The sequence below is a fragment of the Echinops telfairi genome, unplaced genomic scaffold (assembly GCF_000313985.2).
Source record: "Echinops telfairi isolate 266 unplaced genomic scaffold, ASM31398v2 ScPeMD7_443;HRSCAF=831, whole genome shotgun sequence".
Classification (NCBI taxonomy): Eukaryota; Metazoa; Chordata; class Mammalia; order Afrosoricida; family Tenrecidae; genus Echinops; species Echinops telfairi.
The window spans coordinates 54,511,951-54,532,545 of NW_022104341.1; the positions used below are offsets into that span (position 1 = coordinate 54,511,951).

Consider the following 20,595-nt stretch of genomic DNA (forward strand, 5'->3'; position numbering starts at 1 on the left):
TTTTTCGAAAATTTAATAAAGTAGGAAATTCGCTGGCAGGATTGATAACAATAATAAAATTTAAATGGTACAACTAAACACGGTGATGAATGAAAAAGGGGAACTAGTCACAGCTAGGGTTATTGTTGTTAGATGCCACCGAGCCAGTTCCAACTCACAGCGACCCCCACGGATGACACAGGGTATGCTGAGTAAATCCATGTCCTGTCCCGGGCAGTCGCTCACGGGTTCTTGTGTGTGAACCCATCGGTGCAGCTACTGGTGCCACCCTTTCTCTTTCTCACTACCCCCTCTACTTTAACAAGCATAGGTCAAATGTATGTGAGACAAAGGTAGATCTCTATATACTTAAGAACAGCGAGGAACACTAAAATTGAAAATAAGGACAGAGATTTATGTGTTAAAAAAACAACTATGGATGTGTCAGTGAAATTTTAAATACACTAACAGTGGGAAGGGATAGGAATAGATTTTATAAGATTTTTGAAATGTTTTATTTTAGAAAAATGAGAGCATGATATCTAATGCAATATTATTAACACTTTAGTCTCTGTGGTTGGTACTATGTTGTCTCATATTTTAAGCATGTTCGTACTTAAAAGGCTTAGTAATTTAAAAATTAAGACCAAGCAAACATTTTAACAAGTGCTAAGTGTTTTAAATACACTATTAAATGTCAAGAGAAAGAATATACAGGGTATACTTGTACAAAAGGCAGACCCTTGGCGGGGACACGCACGTGTGCTGATAAAGCTCCTCAGGTGATAAAGGAGGTTACGCCTTGGACTGCTGGCCTGTCGGTGGTTCTGTGCCACCAACCACCTGGCCGGGGTGGAGAGGGTAGGAGGGGCTTCGGGAGCTTTAGGGAGTATTTCTGCTCGTTCCATAGGATTGATCTGAGTGAGAATTGACTTGACGGCAGTTGTTTGTTTTTCATTCTCTGGCTTATAAAGTTCAAAATTAGAAAGACATCCTGTTGGGATTAGCAGGTGAGATGGAATGGGAAATTGAGGTCAATCACGATAACTTTAATGCTGTAATAAGGAGCCTAGATCATAAATCCCTGAACTTATTTGGCCTACATCCCCCAGTGGGGAGGTGCGGGGGGGGGGGGGGTAGTACTCAGTGCCCTCCTGGCAATGAAAAAGTCTGTACTGCAGCCTCTACTCGAGGGTGAAGCTCTGCTGGTGCCAAGTAGGTTTTGACTCACCTGGACTTTACAGACACCAGAATCAAACCCTGCCTTGTCCATTGCCATCCTCACAATGTTTGAGCCTATTTTTACAGCCGCTGTGTAGGCATTTGTTTTCACAGCCCCCCTGTGTTGTTCTAGCACTCCTAGGGGGTGTATGTTCAATTTTGGGAAACACTTTCTTGGACACTTTTATAGCTAAGATAAGTATCTTAAACTGGAGTGCAACCAAGTTGTACTCACAATTTAGAAAGAGTGCAAACACTATTTTTGTGGAGGATGAGTGTGGTAATGCTCTGAATAAGAGACAACTTGAATTGTCTAGGAAAGTGAAAAAAATCCTCAATTAAGATTGTAGCAATGGGATCAGTGATAAAGAAACAGACTTGAATTATACTTAGGAGACCAATTAGACCAGATATTGTATTTGTGTGGGTGTAGAAGTTGGATGTGTACAGTTTCTTACATCATTCATCTGCCAGTTCTGTTTCTAGGACATGTTTAAAACATTCACTGTATCTTTAACGTGGGAGGTGTTGTATACACATTGTATTTGTCCAAAGAATGTCTCTGTAAAAGTTATTTACCTGCCAGTTCTTGAACACCTACTCTTCTGATTTCTGAACTTGCATTTATCAACATATAACCAAATAAGATAGTCTCACAATCTAGTGAAGACATAGGAACCAGTGGATGTTAGAGTTAAAAGTGAGGTAAGTTTGAAACAGAAACATTAGAGACAATGCTGTCTATAATGCAGGGTGCTGTTACTGAAGAACATTGAAAGCACCGTGGACTGTCCAAAGAACAAACAAATCTGTCATGGAAGAAGGACAGTCCAGATGTTTCTTTGAGGCAAGGATGAGTACTTCATGCAAGTACTTTGAGCATATTGTCAGGAGAGACCTGTTCCTGGAGAAGGACATTGTGCTTTGTAATGTAATAAGGCAGCTAACCAGAGGAAGACCTTCAACAACATGGACTGAACATAGTGGCTGCAGCGAAGGGCTCCAATATTAGAACAATTGTGAGGATCACACAGGACCCGCCAGTGTTTCCTTTTGCTGTACCCTGAGTTGGTCACTGTGAGTTGGAACCGCCTCAATGGCACCAACCAGCAATAATAATTAGGTATAAGATAAGGAGTCCTGGTGGCAAAACGAGTTATGTATTGGGCTGCTCATGAGAGGTTAGTAGTTCAAACTCACCTTCTTCTACTTGGGAGAAAGATGAGGCTGTCACTTCCAATAAATATTTAACACCCCGGAAAACTTAGGGAGCAACCTCGTCTTATAGGGTCTCTATAAGTCAGAATTGACTTGGTGGCAGTTGGTAATACATAAGCTATAAAATATCACAGATCAAAGAGTAATTTAATTCTGTCAGGAAAGTTTCCTTGAGTAAATGATATTTGAAATGGCTTCTTAGAGCTAATAAAGACCCATTGGCTTATGCATACAAGCAGTGGGGAGGAAAGAATAGTTGGCACAGAGAAAATAGTATAGTCCCTTGTATCATAAGGAACTAGCTTAGTGATTTTTAGAATGGACAATTTAGTATTATCTGAGAATGAAACAGAGGGGTTGGAGATATGATTGGAAAAGTAGACGAAATCTATACATTAAATGGCAAAGGTATATTTCTGTATACAATAACTCATTCATATAAAAATTTTAATATCACATAGTATATTGAATTGTAGCGAGAACATGAACAATCAGGATGACAGGTTGAATAAGAACTAGTCGTGGACTATAAAAGTTGGCGATGACATAGGCAACCAAGATCAGTTTTAATCACAGAATAATTGGTTTCATCAAATGGTCACACAAGTGGTCCAAGCACATTTCATCCATATTTTACGTATGTTGACTTGTACTTGCATGAGGCCCGATGTCACAACTAAGCTTCTGAGTTCGACTTTTGGTCATCACTTCTGCTGTCTAGCCTGGTAACTTGCTTCTTTGGCACCAGGGCGATTCCAAGCTTGTCAGAGATGATGCCGGTGCTGCACTTATTTTCTGCTATCTGCTTTTATTCCCTCGACAGGTTCCCAGAGGATATATTATACTCCTTAAGTAACTGTCTCGATCTCAGCCATCGAATTCAGTGAGAGCTATTTTAAGTATGATTTTCTGAAAAGGCTGATGTGATGAAACCTTTCACTGTGTGTGTTACTTCTAGCAATGGCAGATATATTATCATGTTCATCAAGTCTTTAGTGCTCTACTAACTTTGGAAAATGGTTTTGCATCTCTTTTTTTATGTCTTTTTGCATAAATTCTTTTAGAACACAGGGAATCATCAGCATAGCTCAAATCTCTAAATGAGAGTTGCAAGGATTCTTTCTATGGCTGCACACAGGCGGAACTTCTTCTGAGATGAACAAGTATAACTTGGCATTGACTTCCTGGCAACATAAAAAGGCAAGATGGAAAAATGCTAGGAAATTCACTTCCTGGAAGATGAAAGATGTCTACTGGGATATTATTTTAATGTTTAAAAATATCATATTTCTCAGGAGGTTTTTAATTTTGCTTGATCATGAACTTTTTCTTACCCTTTTAAAAATGTGTTGATGTTTGTTTACTTGGAATGTATAATAAACCTACTTAAATTCTAGTGATGTGGTCCTTCGCCACCTAGAGATGCCTGAGAAGACAGGCCAGGCAATTTGCTTCTGCTTGAAAAAACTACGGAGCATACACAGGGTCTCCATGAGTAAAATCGACTTGATAGCAACCAGCAGCAACGTTATTTGTTGAAGTACAGAAATAACAATTCATGCAAATGTGTGATCTGAAAACTCATTCAACCCTTTTAGAAGAATCACATTAGACCTAATGACATAATTTAAGGTCTCTACATCTGGTTGCTACTCTGTAAATGTGATCGGGCCCTTTTAGGGCTGTGTTTCTGAGAACCTTCTGAGTGGTAAGTCAAGTTAGTGCGGGGAGATACTTGTCCCTTGTTTGCTTCTTTCAGAAAACAACGCAAAAACTCTCCTTATTCAGAAGCTACTGGCACTGTGGAAACTTTCAGGCTTTTAACTTGAACTCTTGCCTAATAATATAGCAGACAATGAATTTCTCTATCCTCTAAGTATTTATAACAATTATAAACTCTGCGATATCATTAAGCACTTCATGATATAAACAAAAATCTCAAATCTATGGCCAGAGAGTGGATTTCCACTCATATAGACCTACTGGACAGAGCCGAATTGTATTACAGGATTTCTAAGGCTGTAAATATTTACAAAAACAGACTTCAACCTACGTTGTATTCTGCAGAGCAAGTTGTGGGTTAGAACCACTTACCTTTCAGCTAGCAGTCAAACATTTTAACCATTTTGCCACCAGGCTTCCTCTACATTATATAGTTTTTTATGGTGTCGTGATTATGGGCTTGGTGATACTAATCATCTCAGGGATTCCATAGACTCAAACTGCATAAATCACTAGAAATTATCACTAGCACAATTGAACAGTGCTCCATGTCACATAAGGTCCATTCATTCACGAATTAATTCAATAAATATTGATTAATTTCCTCTAATGTCCGAGGTCTGCTGTAGTCAATAGGGATGCACTGGGAAATAAGGCAACCACAATGTGCCCTTCAGAAGCAGGAACCGTCTATAACATCACTGAATGTATATTCCAGTTAATGAATTCAGATACAATACAAAAGCATGACACATCAGTTTCTGATAAATGCCCTCCAACCTCAAAACAGGGTAAGGAGGAGAAGGCATGTTTCTAGTGGAGTGAATAGTAGTTGTTTGCAGTTTCAAACAGGATTTGAAGGAGAGCCATGCTGAAGACATACGTGAGCAAAACCCTGCTGGCTGCAAAGGAGAGAGCACCGACACATCCGGAGGAGAAATTTCCTGCAGAGTGAATGGAACCAGGGTCCCTGGGATATCCTTGCAGTGCTCAGTAAGGCCCCAGTGAGTAAGGGACTCCATATTTACATGTGGCGAAGAGATTTTTTCAGGCAGTCTTTAAAAGCAAGACAAATCTTCATTTACGAATGAAGTCATCACTAATTCATATTGATCCCATGTGAGCTTGGTTATCGATTCCCTAACAACATCCATTGAATTATACCCTCCTTTTAGACACAGTCTTCCAATACAACATACCAGAACACATTTGCAGTTGCTTCTGGAATCATCTGGAATAACCTGTTGAATATATATGCATCCGCTAGGCTGTTCCCTTCACGAGGCCAGGGGCCTGTGGTGGTTATGCCTGTCCTTTCAACACCAAGCACGTTTTCTGACATAACCCAACACTCTCAGCCTCAAGTCTAACAGACTCCATGGATGGTGGGGGTGTCGTGCTTTATGTCTTCATAGTGTGCAGGCATCATCCTTTTGAGTGTCCAATGCCTGACACTAATAAAATGGAAGGTGGAAGGCTTTTAGAAGGAAATGGGGATTTAAGGAATCTATGAGGACATAGGCTGTTTCCTGAATAACTATGTACCGCTCCCACCAACACTCCGGGGGGCACTTCAACTTCAATATCATTAGCATCATCACCAATAAGACACCTGGAGATAAAAATGTCTCCAGAAATGCAGCAAATACCGGTGAGCTCCTTATCATCTGCCATGAGATGTGTGGGGTGCATACGTGACTCAAACAAGCCAAGTCCTTCCCTGAGAAAGAAGGTATCTTCCATTTTAGTGGGGAGAATGTGGAAACTAACCACAGTACAGAGGAGATTATACAGTGTTATGAGGATAGTCAATGCAAGCTGGGAAATGGAGCAGAGGAACTGCCAGTGCAGATTCAGACCTGGTGGACAGCTCGTGCTTTTGAAGGAGTAACATTTGAAGGGGTGGGGGAAGATCAAACTTCTTATCTATGCAAAGGGAAATAATGCTTCCGTGCATCAAATACATTAAGAAAAGCTGAGAGATTGTTTGATCATTTGTGATTTAAATTTCCAATAAAATTAAATTGCAGTTGTACAGTTAAATACAGAACACCATTATATCACTCTAAAATATATTTTCAGTAAAAAACACACACAAGTTATTTAGAAATGAGATCAGAGCCTTACCATTTTTACTGATGTCGAGTTCTTTAAGATTAACTAAACTAGCAATAGTGGTTGGCAGACTTGAAAGGTCATTATCAGGAATACTTAGTTTTCGTAGAGCTTGACAGTTGAACAATTGCTGTAATGGATAGAAAATGATACTTAATTAGATGTCAGTTTGGTTAAATTCAATCACATGTATCTTTGTAACTGAATGCAGTTCAACATCTTTAGGGCAGGTTACAAAAGCCGCACGTTCTCTATCACATTTTCAGTGGTTTTCAGAATGGTTTCCCTTTCCATCACCACCTCTGTCACTCAGATACCAAAACTGAGGTTTCCCCCACCCCTGTTTTCTGATTCCTTCTGCGGATAGTGAACATTCACTTTGCCACGTAATTCTACTGACAGCTCATCCCCCACCCCCAATCACACTTTAGTATGACTTCTGAAGTCCTTCCTTCTCTCCATGCACACTGCCTCCATCATGACCTCAATTACCGCCTTTTCCTCCACCAGTGTACATTTCATAAAGCAGTTTATCTTAACAGGAATGGTAGTTGATATGACATGCAAGAATTGCAATCCATCTGAATACAGGAGCCCACATTTCTTTAGTGTTGCTCCTGTTTCTGCCACTAGTCCAAAACATCAGACAAGAAAGAGACAAAAATTAAAATCCATGGTTGTTAACTCCAATGTGTTTAATAATCACTTGTGGGTAACAGTACTTGGTTAAACTGTGAAGTTTTCATTGCTCGAATCCAATAGGCATGGACGGTATGTTGGGGATGGGAGTCAAAAACCTGTATTTTTAATCAACAGTTCAATGTGCTCGTTATTCTTATGTAGATGTTCTAGTACTTTATTTAGAAGAACAATCTATGAAAATTTTAGCCTTGTTCATCTTCTTTAAGCAATTACAAGTTAGGAACAGCTGGTCTAGAAGTTTTGATTCATTTCTGGGTGGATTGTTTGAATGAGATCTTTTCTTCTTGATATTTTAAATTTTGTATTGCTGGATTTTCACTGATGAGATCTCTGATATCCAGGACTATGCAGCTGGCCCACTGGGCACTTAAGGACCACTGTTCTTACATGCAATTCACTATTTCCAGCAACAGCAATGTAGCATATGGTTGTTATTTCTGAACTCATCCGCTTTTAAACAAAACAAAGAGAAAAGGATGTTGCTAGTTTTTACTTAGGTTGAAATATGCAATTTCTTGCATTTAGCTCGTCATTCTTGGCTGCTTACAAAGAATATTTTCAATACTTCATGTGGTGCTAGAATTAATTTTCAACATGCCATACAGAAATGCTGCTATTTCTTTTTATAAAACCTCAAAAAAGAACTTTGATGGGTAATTTCCATTAACTATTTTATCTTTAAAATATTAGGAAACCATTTATCTACACTTACAATAAAAGTTAATTTGGACACCCCTTCACCCAGTCCCTATTACTCTTTAAGGCCTATAACATTCAGCAAAGTTAGGCAGAAATTCATATACTGTAAAATAATCAACTTTCTTTTTCTTTTTTCCATTTTATTGGGAACTCTTACAGATATTATAACAATCCATAGTTCAATCAGTCTTTGTGTCTCCACTTTCTTTATGCTCCTTCACGTCAATTTGGTTGCTTGTTTTTGAACTTCTGATACCTATTCCCAATGATCAATTTCTTACGACAAAGTTTAGTTAGATTTGCTACATATTCTTTAATCTGGCAACTAAAATAATTTTCAGCATTGATTAGACTAATGATTTTCAAAACAGAGGAATTAAAAAAAATTAAGCTTCATCATCTCAACTAAGTTATCAATCACTCTAGAAAATTAAATAAGTCTCTAAATTCTTCATCAAGTTTAAATGAAATGACATAAGGGAAATGATTTGGAAAGTGCTGAGCATTCTGTTACTCAGGCAATCTAACCTCTCTGCTGCGGAGAACATGGGATTGTGAGTGAGACTGATGTGAGTTTAGGCCTCATTTACTTACTAGCTGTGTGATCTTGGGCAAGCAACCTAACATTCCTGCACCTTAACTGCAGCTTGGAGAAATAACATTAAGTAGCTTCATTATTTGCATTCATATTAAATACATAAATAACATTAAGTTGGGAGGTTTGAATAAATTATTTCATCAATCTTAAATACCTCCTATTTTATATATCATTGTCACAATCATGTGTTGGGCCCTGGCTTATGGCAAAACAATGCACGCAAAGCAAAACATCGCCCAGTCTTGTGCTCTCCTCATGATCAGTTGTGGAATGGATCATTGTGACGTCATAGGGGTTTCGTGAGCTGATTATTAGAATTAAGATACCCTGGTTTTCTTCCCTAGTTCATCTTAGTCCAGAAGCTTTACTGACACCTGTGCACGCATCATAAACGCAAAAGCCTCCCAGGATAGAAAGATAATGAATGCATGTACCCGGGGTTCAGTGGATGGGAATGAAATCTAACATTGGACCGCCAGAGCCTCATCTTTACATATTAACACCTTAAAATAGTTTGCGGCTGTAAGAGCTGTTATTTTTTTCTTAGTGGTAATAAAATGATGTGTCTTATAATCCATGGTTCTAGATTTGATAATTGAGGTACTTTGGAAAATGTAAAACTAGACTTGGTGCATAGTTAAAGCTCAGCATTTTAATGATAATATTGTCTATTAACTATAATATTAACCAATATTAATATTATAATAGTGGTATGAAGGGGCATGCCTCTCTAATAATCTATGTTTTGGGTTTATTTTCTTCCAAGTTAATGTCTTGCAAGGCAGGATCAGGCCTGATTCATCTTGATTTCATCTTGAGGAAGAGGAGGATGGCGTGGAGTGAGAGCGCTAGTTCCAACGGAGAGTGGGGTGCACTCAGTTGGAAGCTTCTGAGAGGTAAATAATCCTTGTGGAATTTAAATTTCACAAATGAAAAAGTGAGCTTCTGAATATGAGTCATGATTTCTATTAATTGGAATGACATTAAGATGATATTGTAATGCTTCTTTCATGAGTAAAACTTTGAAAACAAAATAATGATGATAAAGTTGCTGTCTCTCTTTTTTTAAGGATCAAACTTAATTACTTGGTAATTAGAGCAAAATTGTGAATAGCACAGTTATCTTGTATTTCATTTGCTAATGGTACTTCACATTTCAAAAACAATAAAATTGTTTTGATTCTTAAAATATTTGTGTATGCAAGAACACTTTGTTCTAACAATCTGGCATTCTGTGATGCTCACCTTCCCAACACTATCTATGAAGACAAAGTGGGTCCATAAGCAAATGTGGGGAAGAAAGCTGATGGTGCCCAGCTATCAAAAGATATAGTATCTAGAGTCTTAAAGGCTTGAAGATAACCAAGCAGCCATCTAACTCAGAAGCAACAAAACCCACATGGAAGAAGTACACCAGCCTGTGTGATCATGAGGTGTCAGTGGGATCAGGTATCAGGCATCTAAGACCCAGAACAAAACCATACTCAAGGTGAAGGGTGGGGTGGGGGCATGGAGTGAAGACCCAATGCCCATCTGTAGAGAATTGGACATCCTCTCATAGAAGGGTCACAGGGAAGAGATGAGCCAGTCAGGGTGGATAGTTAACATTCACTTTGCCACATAATTCTACTGACAGCTCATCCCCACCAATCTAGCTCTTGTGGTACTGCCTTCACCCCACTATCAAATCTACCTTATGAATCAGATTAGACCACAGCATCCACACTGCTACAGATGAGAACCTGCAATATAGGGATCCAGGATATATAAACCCCTCAGGACCAACAAGGAGAGTAGATATACCTGGAGGATTAGGGGAGAGTGGGGGGAGAAAGGGGAATTGATCACAAAGATTAACCTAGAACCTCCTCTCAGGGGGATGAATAAAGGAAAAGTGGGTGGAGGCGAAAGAGGACAATGTAAGATATGGAAACAATAATCTATAACTTATCAAGGGTTCGTGAGGGAGGACAAGCAGGGGAGGGAGGGGGAAGAAATGGGGAGCTGATATCTGGGACTTAAGTGGGAAGAGAATGCTTTGAAAATGATGATGGTGGAAGATGTGCAAATGTGCTTGACACACTGGATGAATGTATGGATTGTGATAAGAGATGTAAGAGCCCCCAATAAAAGTATTAAAAAAAACTGTGTATGAAAGTGCTCTTTGGTGGACTAAAGGAAGCAATTGAGCTGTCACAGATATTGATTTAAGAATAATAGTAGTATTCCATTCCAATTACTGAGTCCAGAAAAGTAAACATTCAGAACTGTAACCCAAGTACTTAGGTGTTGAGTTTGAGAGCAGACACACACAAAAATGTAGACCAGTGGTTCTCAACCTTTCTGATGCCCGACCCTTTAATACAATTCCTCATGTTGTGGTGACGCCCAACCATAATATTTTATTTTTGTTGCTACTTCATAGCTGTAATTTTGCTACTGTTTTGAATCAGGCAACTCCTGTGAAAGGGTTGTTTGACCCCCAAAGGGGTTGTGACCCACAGGTTGAGACACATTGTTGTGGACGTTTAATGTAAAAAACATATTTGGTGCTAGGATGTATATTCTGTAAGATATTATTTCATTAATTAATTCATGGAAAACTATTTATTGTTACTTGATAAACACTAGACGCTATGAAAGAGCATAGGACACAAAATGAATAAGACAGATCAATTAATCTCAGTTGCTTGCCTGTTAATGCTCATGCAGTAAATTAAATACAGTGTGGAGAAACAAACAAACAAAATAAAACACAAAGGAACGATGTTGTGGTAAACTTCTGGTGTAGTGAAAATACCTAGTGGGAGATGGGTACCAGGTTTGGCTGGTGATGGTTGTTTGGGTAAATTCATGAAATTATTCTTAGCAGAAGTGATGGAAAGTGAATCACCAAAGAGTCAGCACAAATTAACCAGGTGAAAGCAAAAGAATAGATAATGTTGCACCATTTTTGTAGTACTTACTCTCAAAAAGCAAACTCTCTGCCATTGAGTCAATTGTGACTCATAGTAACCCCGTAAACAGAGGCAACTTCCCCTGGGGGTCCGGGACCAGCACTCTTTATGGGAATGAGACGCTCCCAACCTTCTCTTGAACAATGACTGGTGGTTTTGAAGAACTGACCTTGCGGCCAGCAGGCCAACGCATAAGCTGGACCGTCCCCGAGGCTCTGTAGCACAGACAGATGGCTCTGTAGCACAGACAGACAGATATTCCCACTTAAGAAAACCATGTGTGACTCAAACTAGTGTTAGGCATTTGCTTGTTAGCATAAGGAGAATTGAATCTTAGTCTCAATGTCCCATCTACTCCTTCAAGATGCATTTTAAAATGATATATATTCATATGTTTATCTCTAGAGCTAAACACAGATAATAACACATGTTGAGGGGCACATATAATAGTTATCAGATAATAATAAACTATATATTATGATAACATATATCTACTCTGTTCAGTTCTAGAGATAATCTTTTTATTTTATATTTATATTTATTTTATTTAGAAGTATTTTATTTAGAAGTATGGTGGACTAAGGATTCAAATAATAACCTCCTGGTGCAGCAAACCTATGCACACACACATCTTTTATTGCATACACACTATCTTTTATTTCAAGATTAACTCTGGCTGTAAATTAAGGAAACTCAGCAAATTCCAGATGAAGAAGGAAATATGAGAAAGAAAGAGAGAGCCAGGGGAGCTGCAAGCTTGAAGGGAGGCTATTAGGAACGAGGAAGGGAAAGGAAAGAAAGGGAAGGAAGACGGAGACAAGGAAAGGCCGGAGAAAAGGAACAAGCAATGTGGCAAGGGAAAGAAAAGACGATAGGGAGGAAAGTTGGAGGGAAGAAAGGAAAATAAGTAAAACGGAGAGAGAATGTGCCTTGTAGGCATTGACTTCCCTAAGCAACCCCTGCACCTGCACTGCTCACAGTCACAGGGCGTGTTGTACAGAGGGGTGGCTGTGAGGCACCTCACAACACAGACCTGTGTAATTACGTAGCACTTACCCTTTGACACACGAATGTTCTTAATTTGTGATCACAACTTGTAAACTTTTCTGGGTCCTGCGCCATCTACAGTGTATGGAACACTATATCTTTTCAGTACATAATTTTTTCTTTCATGCACTTTTTAAACTAAAGGACTGGCATAATATGATTGCCGTATTTTTTAATAGGTGTCTATTATGTGCACGTCACTGAACTCGATTTTAAAATGTTACCTCTACTTAAACCAGTCTTTCAAGGTAGGCGTTATCCTATTTTACAGATGAGAACCCCCTAGAGGTTAACTTTTATGAGGACATCTAGCTGGGAAATGCCAGAGTGAATTCTCAAATTCTATTCGGTCAGGGTACAAAATGGTTTCCACTCCCTCCTGTGCACCGCCACGTGCTCTAGACAGATAACAGTGAAAATGGACAGTCGTGTGGTGACTGCGTAGAAGGGACAATAAATGAGTCTGGGGAAAAATGAGGTCATTATGAAGGTCTCTGAAAAATTATGGAGGAAGTTTTCAATGACTATAGGTGTTGAAGATCCAAATTAGGGAAAGTGCGAGTATATAACACTTTGCTAAGTCTAAAGTGTTATAAAAATGCAAAGTATAATAATTTGATATAGTATTTTTATTACCACCTTTATATTCAGGCTTTGAAAATGTAGGACAATATAAAAGTGTCATGGACGTAAATGACTATAACCTAATATATAGTTCCTTAGAAAAAATAAGAAAATACACAGTCACATTTAAAAAATAACAGTAAAAAATAGCTGTGTCTATGCACTTGATGAAATGCCAAAGTTCAAAATATAATATTCATTTATCCTTTACCTCCCTCCTCTCCTCCCTCCTTCCCTTTTTTCCTTCGTTGACCTTTTTTTTCTTGCAATCCCCTTTCTCCCTAGCTGATTCCCTAATCAAGCACCTGTTGGTAATCTACTCATAACAGGCAAAGTGTCAGGACTCAAAGATAAATAACAAAGAGTTTCCATCCTCAAGTACAAAGTTTAGTGGTTACAAATATAGGTAATAATTAGAATACAATGTAATACTGACACGTGCGATAATAGAGATAGGCCTTGGTGAAGTAGGGGCAGTGATTAGAGTCATAAATAAAGGTATAGAAGCATAGAACTCATGTGTGATTTAAAAATAACCAAAAGCTTGAGCTAGCTGGCTTGCTGCATGTGTGTCTGGGACTACCCTGTCCATGAAATACTTTACAACTAGATTCTGTACAGACTTCAATGGCAGGTATGGTATTTAAGTTTGGCCTTGTAGATCAACATTTTTCAAAATTTATATTTCTTAGAGGGGAGGCCAGGCATACAAACAGCAGAAAGTCCTGGAGCATTTCTTGTAAAATAGATATTGCTTTAACCTAGAAAACATGTATGTGTGGATTCCTTTGAAGATATTTTCTATTGCTCCCTGTGCACTAACCTCTGATCCCTTAAATATTTTTAAGTACAGGAGTGATGTATTTATTTTCCCCCCAAGAAAGAATTGGTCCCCATAACCAGAAGTAGGCAGGTGGGATATTATAACAAATTGTCAGATGAAAATTAATTAGAGCCTTATTTAAGGCGCTGTTAGTTGGAGTGAGGAAGCAGACACATTTGAGCAGAGAAATCATTAAGACTTGATGCCAGTAGCATATGGGCAAAGAAAGAAATATTTTATGGTCAAATAAGACACACGGTTTCTATAGTAGTGGAATAGGTGAGGCTGGTATTGGAAGCGTGAGCTGAACAAGAGTTTAAATGGGGAGCTTATAATCCTTTCCAGTGTCATATCACTACAGTTGTTTTTAAAATACAAATATTTTCAGCAACAATTTGTCCAAAGATGTTGCTGAATCATTTCTCCCCTTGGAACAGCAGGGTTTTTGGTTTTGTTTTTTCAAGCATTTGCTATTGTCTCTGTAAAAGCATAGGACTTTTACTTTTTGAGTAACTATGGGTTGTAAAACTTTTGGCTATATCACATTCATAACTGTATTGATTTTGTATCTAGAGTGTGCACAATGTGGTGTGTGAACATTTGGGTTGAATTCCCAAGTCAGTGAACCACTAAAACCGGGTTAGTGTTATAGCAGGGAACCCTTCTCCACTGGCGATAGCAGCGTGCAGGGATCAGATAGACTTGGACTTGATTTCTGCCTCCCACTGTGAATTAATGATGAACTACTGAAAACAGTTTCATACGTTTTCATCTAAAATTTAATTTTCTTATTTTAAAAATCCTTTTATAGTGTTTAGTTTCTTGCCTTGAGCAATGCATTCTGCAAGGCAATGTCCAGATTGCTCAACCAGGTAGAACTAGTTTTCACGCTTCACTATTTTCATATCATTTTGCAAACATATTTTATAAGTTACCTTCTAAAAATTCCATTATAGATTTTTAGGTAGCAAATGTTTAACAAGAGGCAACTTTGGACCAAACACCTTGCTAATTCCTGTAAAAACCATGGCAAGTTGCATTTAATGCCAAAATATATTGATGGAGGCAGACATATCATTCTTCAGCACTGTTTCCCTGGAGTAGAGTCTCTGATCAATAAATAGATATTGGAAGGATAATTATATGATATGTTTTGCAAGTACAATTGTAGCATTGCACTCACAGCTATATTAAGACACAGAAAGAACAGAGTTACATAACTATTCCAGCGAGTGCAGATTGAACATGGTAGGAGGAGATGGTGGCTAAAGTGAATCTTAAAGTAGCATATTGAGGGGGAAACAGCATGAGGCTAGAGTTTAAAAAACAGACTTGCATTTCAGAAATACTTCAAGTGAGAGAAGAAGATTGAAGAGGTTCACCTAAGTGAGATGAGAGATCTCCTATGAGCATTGCATCTCTTCCTGTAAATGGCACGAGAGAAAGAGGCTATATTCTAGACTGTTGACTGGTCATATTTACGTTTGAGTAGATCACTGATAGCTGGATAGAGAATAAGTTGATAGGGGTCTGGGATGTTTAAGAGCTCAAGTAAGATATTCTTTCCGTAATTCTTCCAAGAGTTAATAATGCTTAACAAAGTATCTTGTTATATATAGAGTGCCAAGTTGATTCAGGATTTCAGAGAAATTCAGGACATAACATTGATCTAGTGAGAAGAGGAAAAGGTGCCACCTGGCCCTAGGAATGGAGACTGACTTGTAGGATGGGAGGCAGGCTTCAAAGGTGCAAGTTAGATTTTTCAGTTTGAATATTGTAACAAATCCAGAAAGTATGTCTAAATCTGAAGATTGAGGGACGGGCATAACCTGGCTTAATAAATGTGAGTCAGAATCCTCGTTGAGAACATAAGGATGCAGGAACACGGTGACCCAGGAAGAATGGCAAGGTCTTAGGAGCCCTGGCCCTCAGCCTCTGCTCAGGTAGAAGTCATGAATGGGACTTGTGACTCCACTGTCTGCCCCGGCGTTGCTTCCAGCTTGTGGAGCCGGGGAGAACTGCTCCGTAGGGTTTCTGAGACTGTACGCGTCCACCGGAGAAGATGCTGTTCTTGCCATACAGCAGTGGTACATTTGGATCTTGTGCTTCGCAGCCCAGTGCTTGACCCACTGCGCCACCGGGGCCCATCATTCATTGCCCAGTTTCATAGAGTATCCCTTTGCCATCCCACTTGACCTTACTATTTGCGAGTTCAAATGGTGTCACTAGAGGGGTGCAGGAGGCGGCAGACCACATGGAGTGACACTGTCCGAAAAGGGTGACACTAAAATGACTAGGTATAAAATTTCTGGGCAGTGCTTTAGCAGACATTTATTAGTTTGATACAAACAGTCCTGAGATTGATTATAACAACAAAATAATTTTATAAATCCCAGCATACATGTATCAATATACCTACAAGCCTGGATCTCTAGCTACCTTACTTTGGGGGCCTTCTGATGTGGGTTAGAGTCACCCTTGTTACTCAGTTACAGTTACCAAGTGCTTTGGTCTGTCCACACTGCAAGCACATGGTGGCATTTTGCTGCTGCCAATATTTTCATAGTTGCTGATGTTGTAAATATTTCTGTTGTTCTAAGGATAATACGAGAGCGCTAAATATTTGTGTACCTATATGAATAACTTGTTTGTGACTTAAGTAGTAATTTGAGGAAAAGAAGGAAGAAAAGTAATAAAAGTTTTTACTCCAAACCAAATGCATTGCCGTCAAGTGGACTGGGACACACAGCATCCCGACATAGCAGGGCAGAATTGGCCTGCGAGTTTCTAAGACTGTAACATTTTCAAGGAGTCGAAAGTTTCATCATTCTCTCATGGAGCAGCTGGTGGTTTGGAACTGATTTCCTTGACATTAGCAACCTAATGTGCAACCACTGTGCCACGAGGGAGGCTCAAAACTAATAACATTGTAATTCAGTGCAGAAGGCCTTTGTCAAATAATACTTTTAGTATTTGTAACCTGAGCACTATTTTATTTAAACAATTTAATTTTTTATTTGTTTTGTATTTTTCTATGATCCAAATTGATCATAAGCATTACTAAGGACTCTGGATGGTCAAGCACTAGAGGAGTGGCAGAAGTGACACCAGGAGGTGCTGCGCTGGATGACATTCACCGAACTGACGGCACTGTGACAGCGCCACTTCTGTCACCGGCACCTCCACTTCTGTGACTTCTTTTCTAAGTGGTGATCCCTTCGGTTCTGTTTGTTAGACTCAACCCAACCCTACCCCAGTCTGCCTCGGCTCTGCTCTCTCGCCTCCCAGTTAGGATTTCTCGGTAAGCTGGGTGGCAAGGCTTCCCCAGCTATAACAGTAGCAGCTATCATTAATGCTAATTGGTAAGTGAATGTGGTAAATGAATATTACAAGCTTTTATGTAGCCAGCTCTTAATTATTTAGAACAAAGAAAGAGAACCTTTAGTACTCTTAAAGGCCACTGACACATAGAAAAGAATCAATTGAGGGCCATGGGAGCTAAATTCAACATAATTAACCTTTATTGCCACTTCAAAAAGGGAGAACAAAACCTTTAATTCATTCACCCAAATTTTAAAGGAAACAGAAAAGTTAACTCTCTAGACAATAAACACCATGCACACACACCTACACACACACACACACACACACACACACACACACACACACCCCCCGAAAGCCTACAGCACGGCTATGTTGCTGCCAAGCAAAGTCAACAGCACTAAGAGGGATAGCATATTGGCATTTCTTTAATCTCTGACAGAGTTTTGTCTTAAGTCGTTCCTTAGGGATCATTATTTAAAAAATAGCAAATAACGTCTTTTCCTCAAATGGATAGATATGTCTATGATTTTGTTAAAAGGCAAGTTCCACACACATTTTGGAAAGACAGATATCTGCAAAGGATCTTTGCCCTTTGATTATCACCGAGAAGAAGATAACGTCATTTCTGGAAAATGTGATTATCTTCTAATTTTATATAAAAGTTTATTTTTTTAGTGTTCCTTATGGTATTGCAGCTGATAATAATAAATAATAATATTTGCCGAAAGAGTCAACCTTCCAAGCTCCTGCACTCACATTTCATATTATGTTATTTAATACATGGCAATGAAGAAGAAATATTATGAGTTCGATAAAAAAACAAAACAGAAATAAAATGTAGTTACAAAATCCCGAGACAGATGTTATTATCTCCATTTTACAATGAAGAGAAAGGCAGGTAAGAAGAAGTTTTATCCTAATCTAGACTTCAAATACAAGTTTGCCTCCTAAACTTTAGGACTTTCACAAAACCAGACATTTCACTTCTGTTATTTGTCCCTGAAACAAGTTTCTCTTGTGGAATTTTAGAGTGGGCTTTTGAAATCATGCATCACCGGAAAGCTGGCAAGAAGTGAGGATCGATTTTACAGAGGCCCTGGGGTTCCCTTTTTTCTTGCCAGCTTTCAGCCCGAGGACTGATTGGTAATCCATATGGAAGACTGCCATCCTCGATCTTCATCAGCAAGTGCCTCCATCTCCTCACTTTGAGCAAGCAAGCTGTGTCATCTGCAAATAACCCTTGCTCCAATCTAATGGCACATTCTTCTTCAGGGAATTCCGCTTCTCTGATGATTTGCTCAGCATGCAGACTGAGCAAGAATGGAGAGAGGATACAGGCCTAACGCACAGCTTTCTGAAACCATGCAGTTTCCCCTTGTTCTGTTTTCACCACTACTTCTTGATCCGTGTACAAGTTCCTGATAAGCACAATAAAATGTTCTTGAATTCCCATTCTTTTTAAGGCTATTCATAATTTACTGTGATCTACACAGTCAATAAAACACCAGTAAACATCTTTCTGGTACTCTCGGCTTTCAGCCAAGATCCAGCAGACATGAGCAATGATATCTCGTTCCATAGCTTGTTCTGAACCTCGCCTGAACCTCTTTAATTTTCAATAATTTTTTTTGCATGTGATAATAATGATATCCTACAATTTAAGTTTTTTCTTGGGTCACCTTTCCCTAGATTGAATACAAATATGTAGCTATCTTCCAAATTTCCAGGCATAAACAAGCGAGTGCTTCCGGTGTGTTATCAACTTCTTAAAACCTTTCACGTGGTATTTAATTGGCATCAGTTCCTGAAGCCTAGTTGTTGGCTGATGCTTCCAACGCAGCGTTGGCTTCTTCCTGCAGCACCATTGGCCCTGGCTTGCATGCAACCTCCTGAAATGTTGGTTTGTTGACCAGTTCTTTTCGATACAGTGACTCTGCGTATTCCTTCCATCTTCTTCCGATGCTTCCTGCATCATTCAATATTTTGCTCAGTGAATCTTTCAATATTGCACCTGGAGGTTTTCATTTTTTTTGAGTCATTTCAGTTTAAGATAAGATATGCTAAGCATGCTCTTCTTTTTGGTTTTATAATGCTGGATCTTTGCATCTTTCATTCTAATACGTTACTTTGTTTCCTTGAGCTGTCCCTTGACATTTTCTATTCAGCTCATTGACGTCATCATTTCTTCTCTTTGACTTAAGTATGACTAAGGCACAGAGCCCTGGTGGTGTAGTGGTTATGCACTGGGTTGTAATCTTCATGGTCTGCAGTTTGAAATCACCAGAAACTGTGGGGAAAAGGCTGGGATTTCTACTTTTGTGACACGTACACTCTCAGAAACCCACCGTGAGTCACTGAGTAAGCAATGACTTGATGGTAGGGAGTTTATTGTTTTTTTTAATTATGATTAAGAGCAAGTTTCAGAGTCCCCTCTGACATTCACTTTGATCTTTTCATTCTTTCTTGACTTTTCTTTCTTTTTTTTGGGGGGGGGTATGCTTTAATATAACTGGTTTATATTAAACTTTCTAAGGAACCCCTAGAATTTGATAAAATTTGTTCAGGGAATACCAAGAGCAATGGTAGACTCACTGAATTAGTAGCTAAAAATTGAGGGATATACGGAGATCACAGATAACTGGAAAAATGCTGTATAAAGTTTAAATTAAAGATGATGATTATTAAATGGTAGGTAAAATGGGAAAAAAGGTAATTATCCAGATTAATTAACTTCTACATTACATTTACCTAATTTGTCTATTAACAGAAGTTAGCCCTTTAAAAATGAATATTTGCTTTAAGTCTTTATCAATATATATAAAGTTAGAGCTAAGTTAATTAAATCGCTTTAATAGTTAATAAGCAATTTCCTTTCTAATGTAAATGATAAATTTGCTTCTCCTATTTACTATAATTTTTAATGAATTAATGGTAAAACATTAGGCAGGGTAGACTACAGAAACAAATCCAGAGACACTCATATATGTGTAAAAAAGAGCTTTATATCAAGAAGTAATTGAATATCAGTAAAATACCTCAGCCCAGTCCAACTCAAGTCCATAAGTCTGATACTAGTCCATAAATCCCTATACACACTCATGAAGCCACATGAAATGATGCAGGGGGATCACAGGCCGGTGGTGCAAAGTCTTGTGGATCTAATGGCGGTGGACACATCTCCAGGACTTGCACAGGTCTCCGTGTGGCTCACCAGAATGAAGGTGAGGTCAGAGAGAGAGGGTGTGGCCCACCTCCAGTGAGCCATTTATCTCAGTGGAACCTCCAAATGATATAATCAAGCTGTAACCTGATTGACAGGATCAACTCCACTCCTGTCTTCTAAAAGGTGCCATGTTGGCACAAAAAACCTAACTATCACAAATGACCTGTTGATTTCTTCATGAATGATGTTCTTGATTTCCTCCCACAGCTCATCAGTTCTACTGTCATCAGGGTTCAATCTGTTCTTGTCATGTTCTTGGAATTCAGGTGGGATCGACTCAGAGTCTTATTATGGTTCCTGTGGCGATTGTTTGCATTGTCTGCAGCTTCAACCGGAACTTACA

At 38.8% G+C, this 20,595-nt stretch overlaps 1 protein-coding gene across 7 annotated transcripts in view; it reads right to left on the reverse strand.

Annotated features, from left to right (window-relative positions):
• Positions 1 to 20,595, reverse strand: part of LRRC7 (leucine rich repeat containing 7) — a 595,712-nt gene that overhangs the window by 324,953 nt on the left and 250,164 nt on the right. For all 7 annotated transcript variants that reach the window (XM_045292109.1, XM_045292107.1, XM_045292106.1 and 4 more), the window contains exon 5: positions 6,268 to 6,385. In XM_045292109.1, coding sequence (XP_045148044.1) covers positions 6,268 to 6,385 — 118 coding nt within the window. The remainder of the gene's footprint in view (positions 1 to 6,267; positions 6,386 to 20,595) is intronic.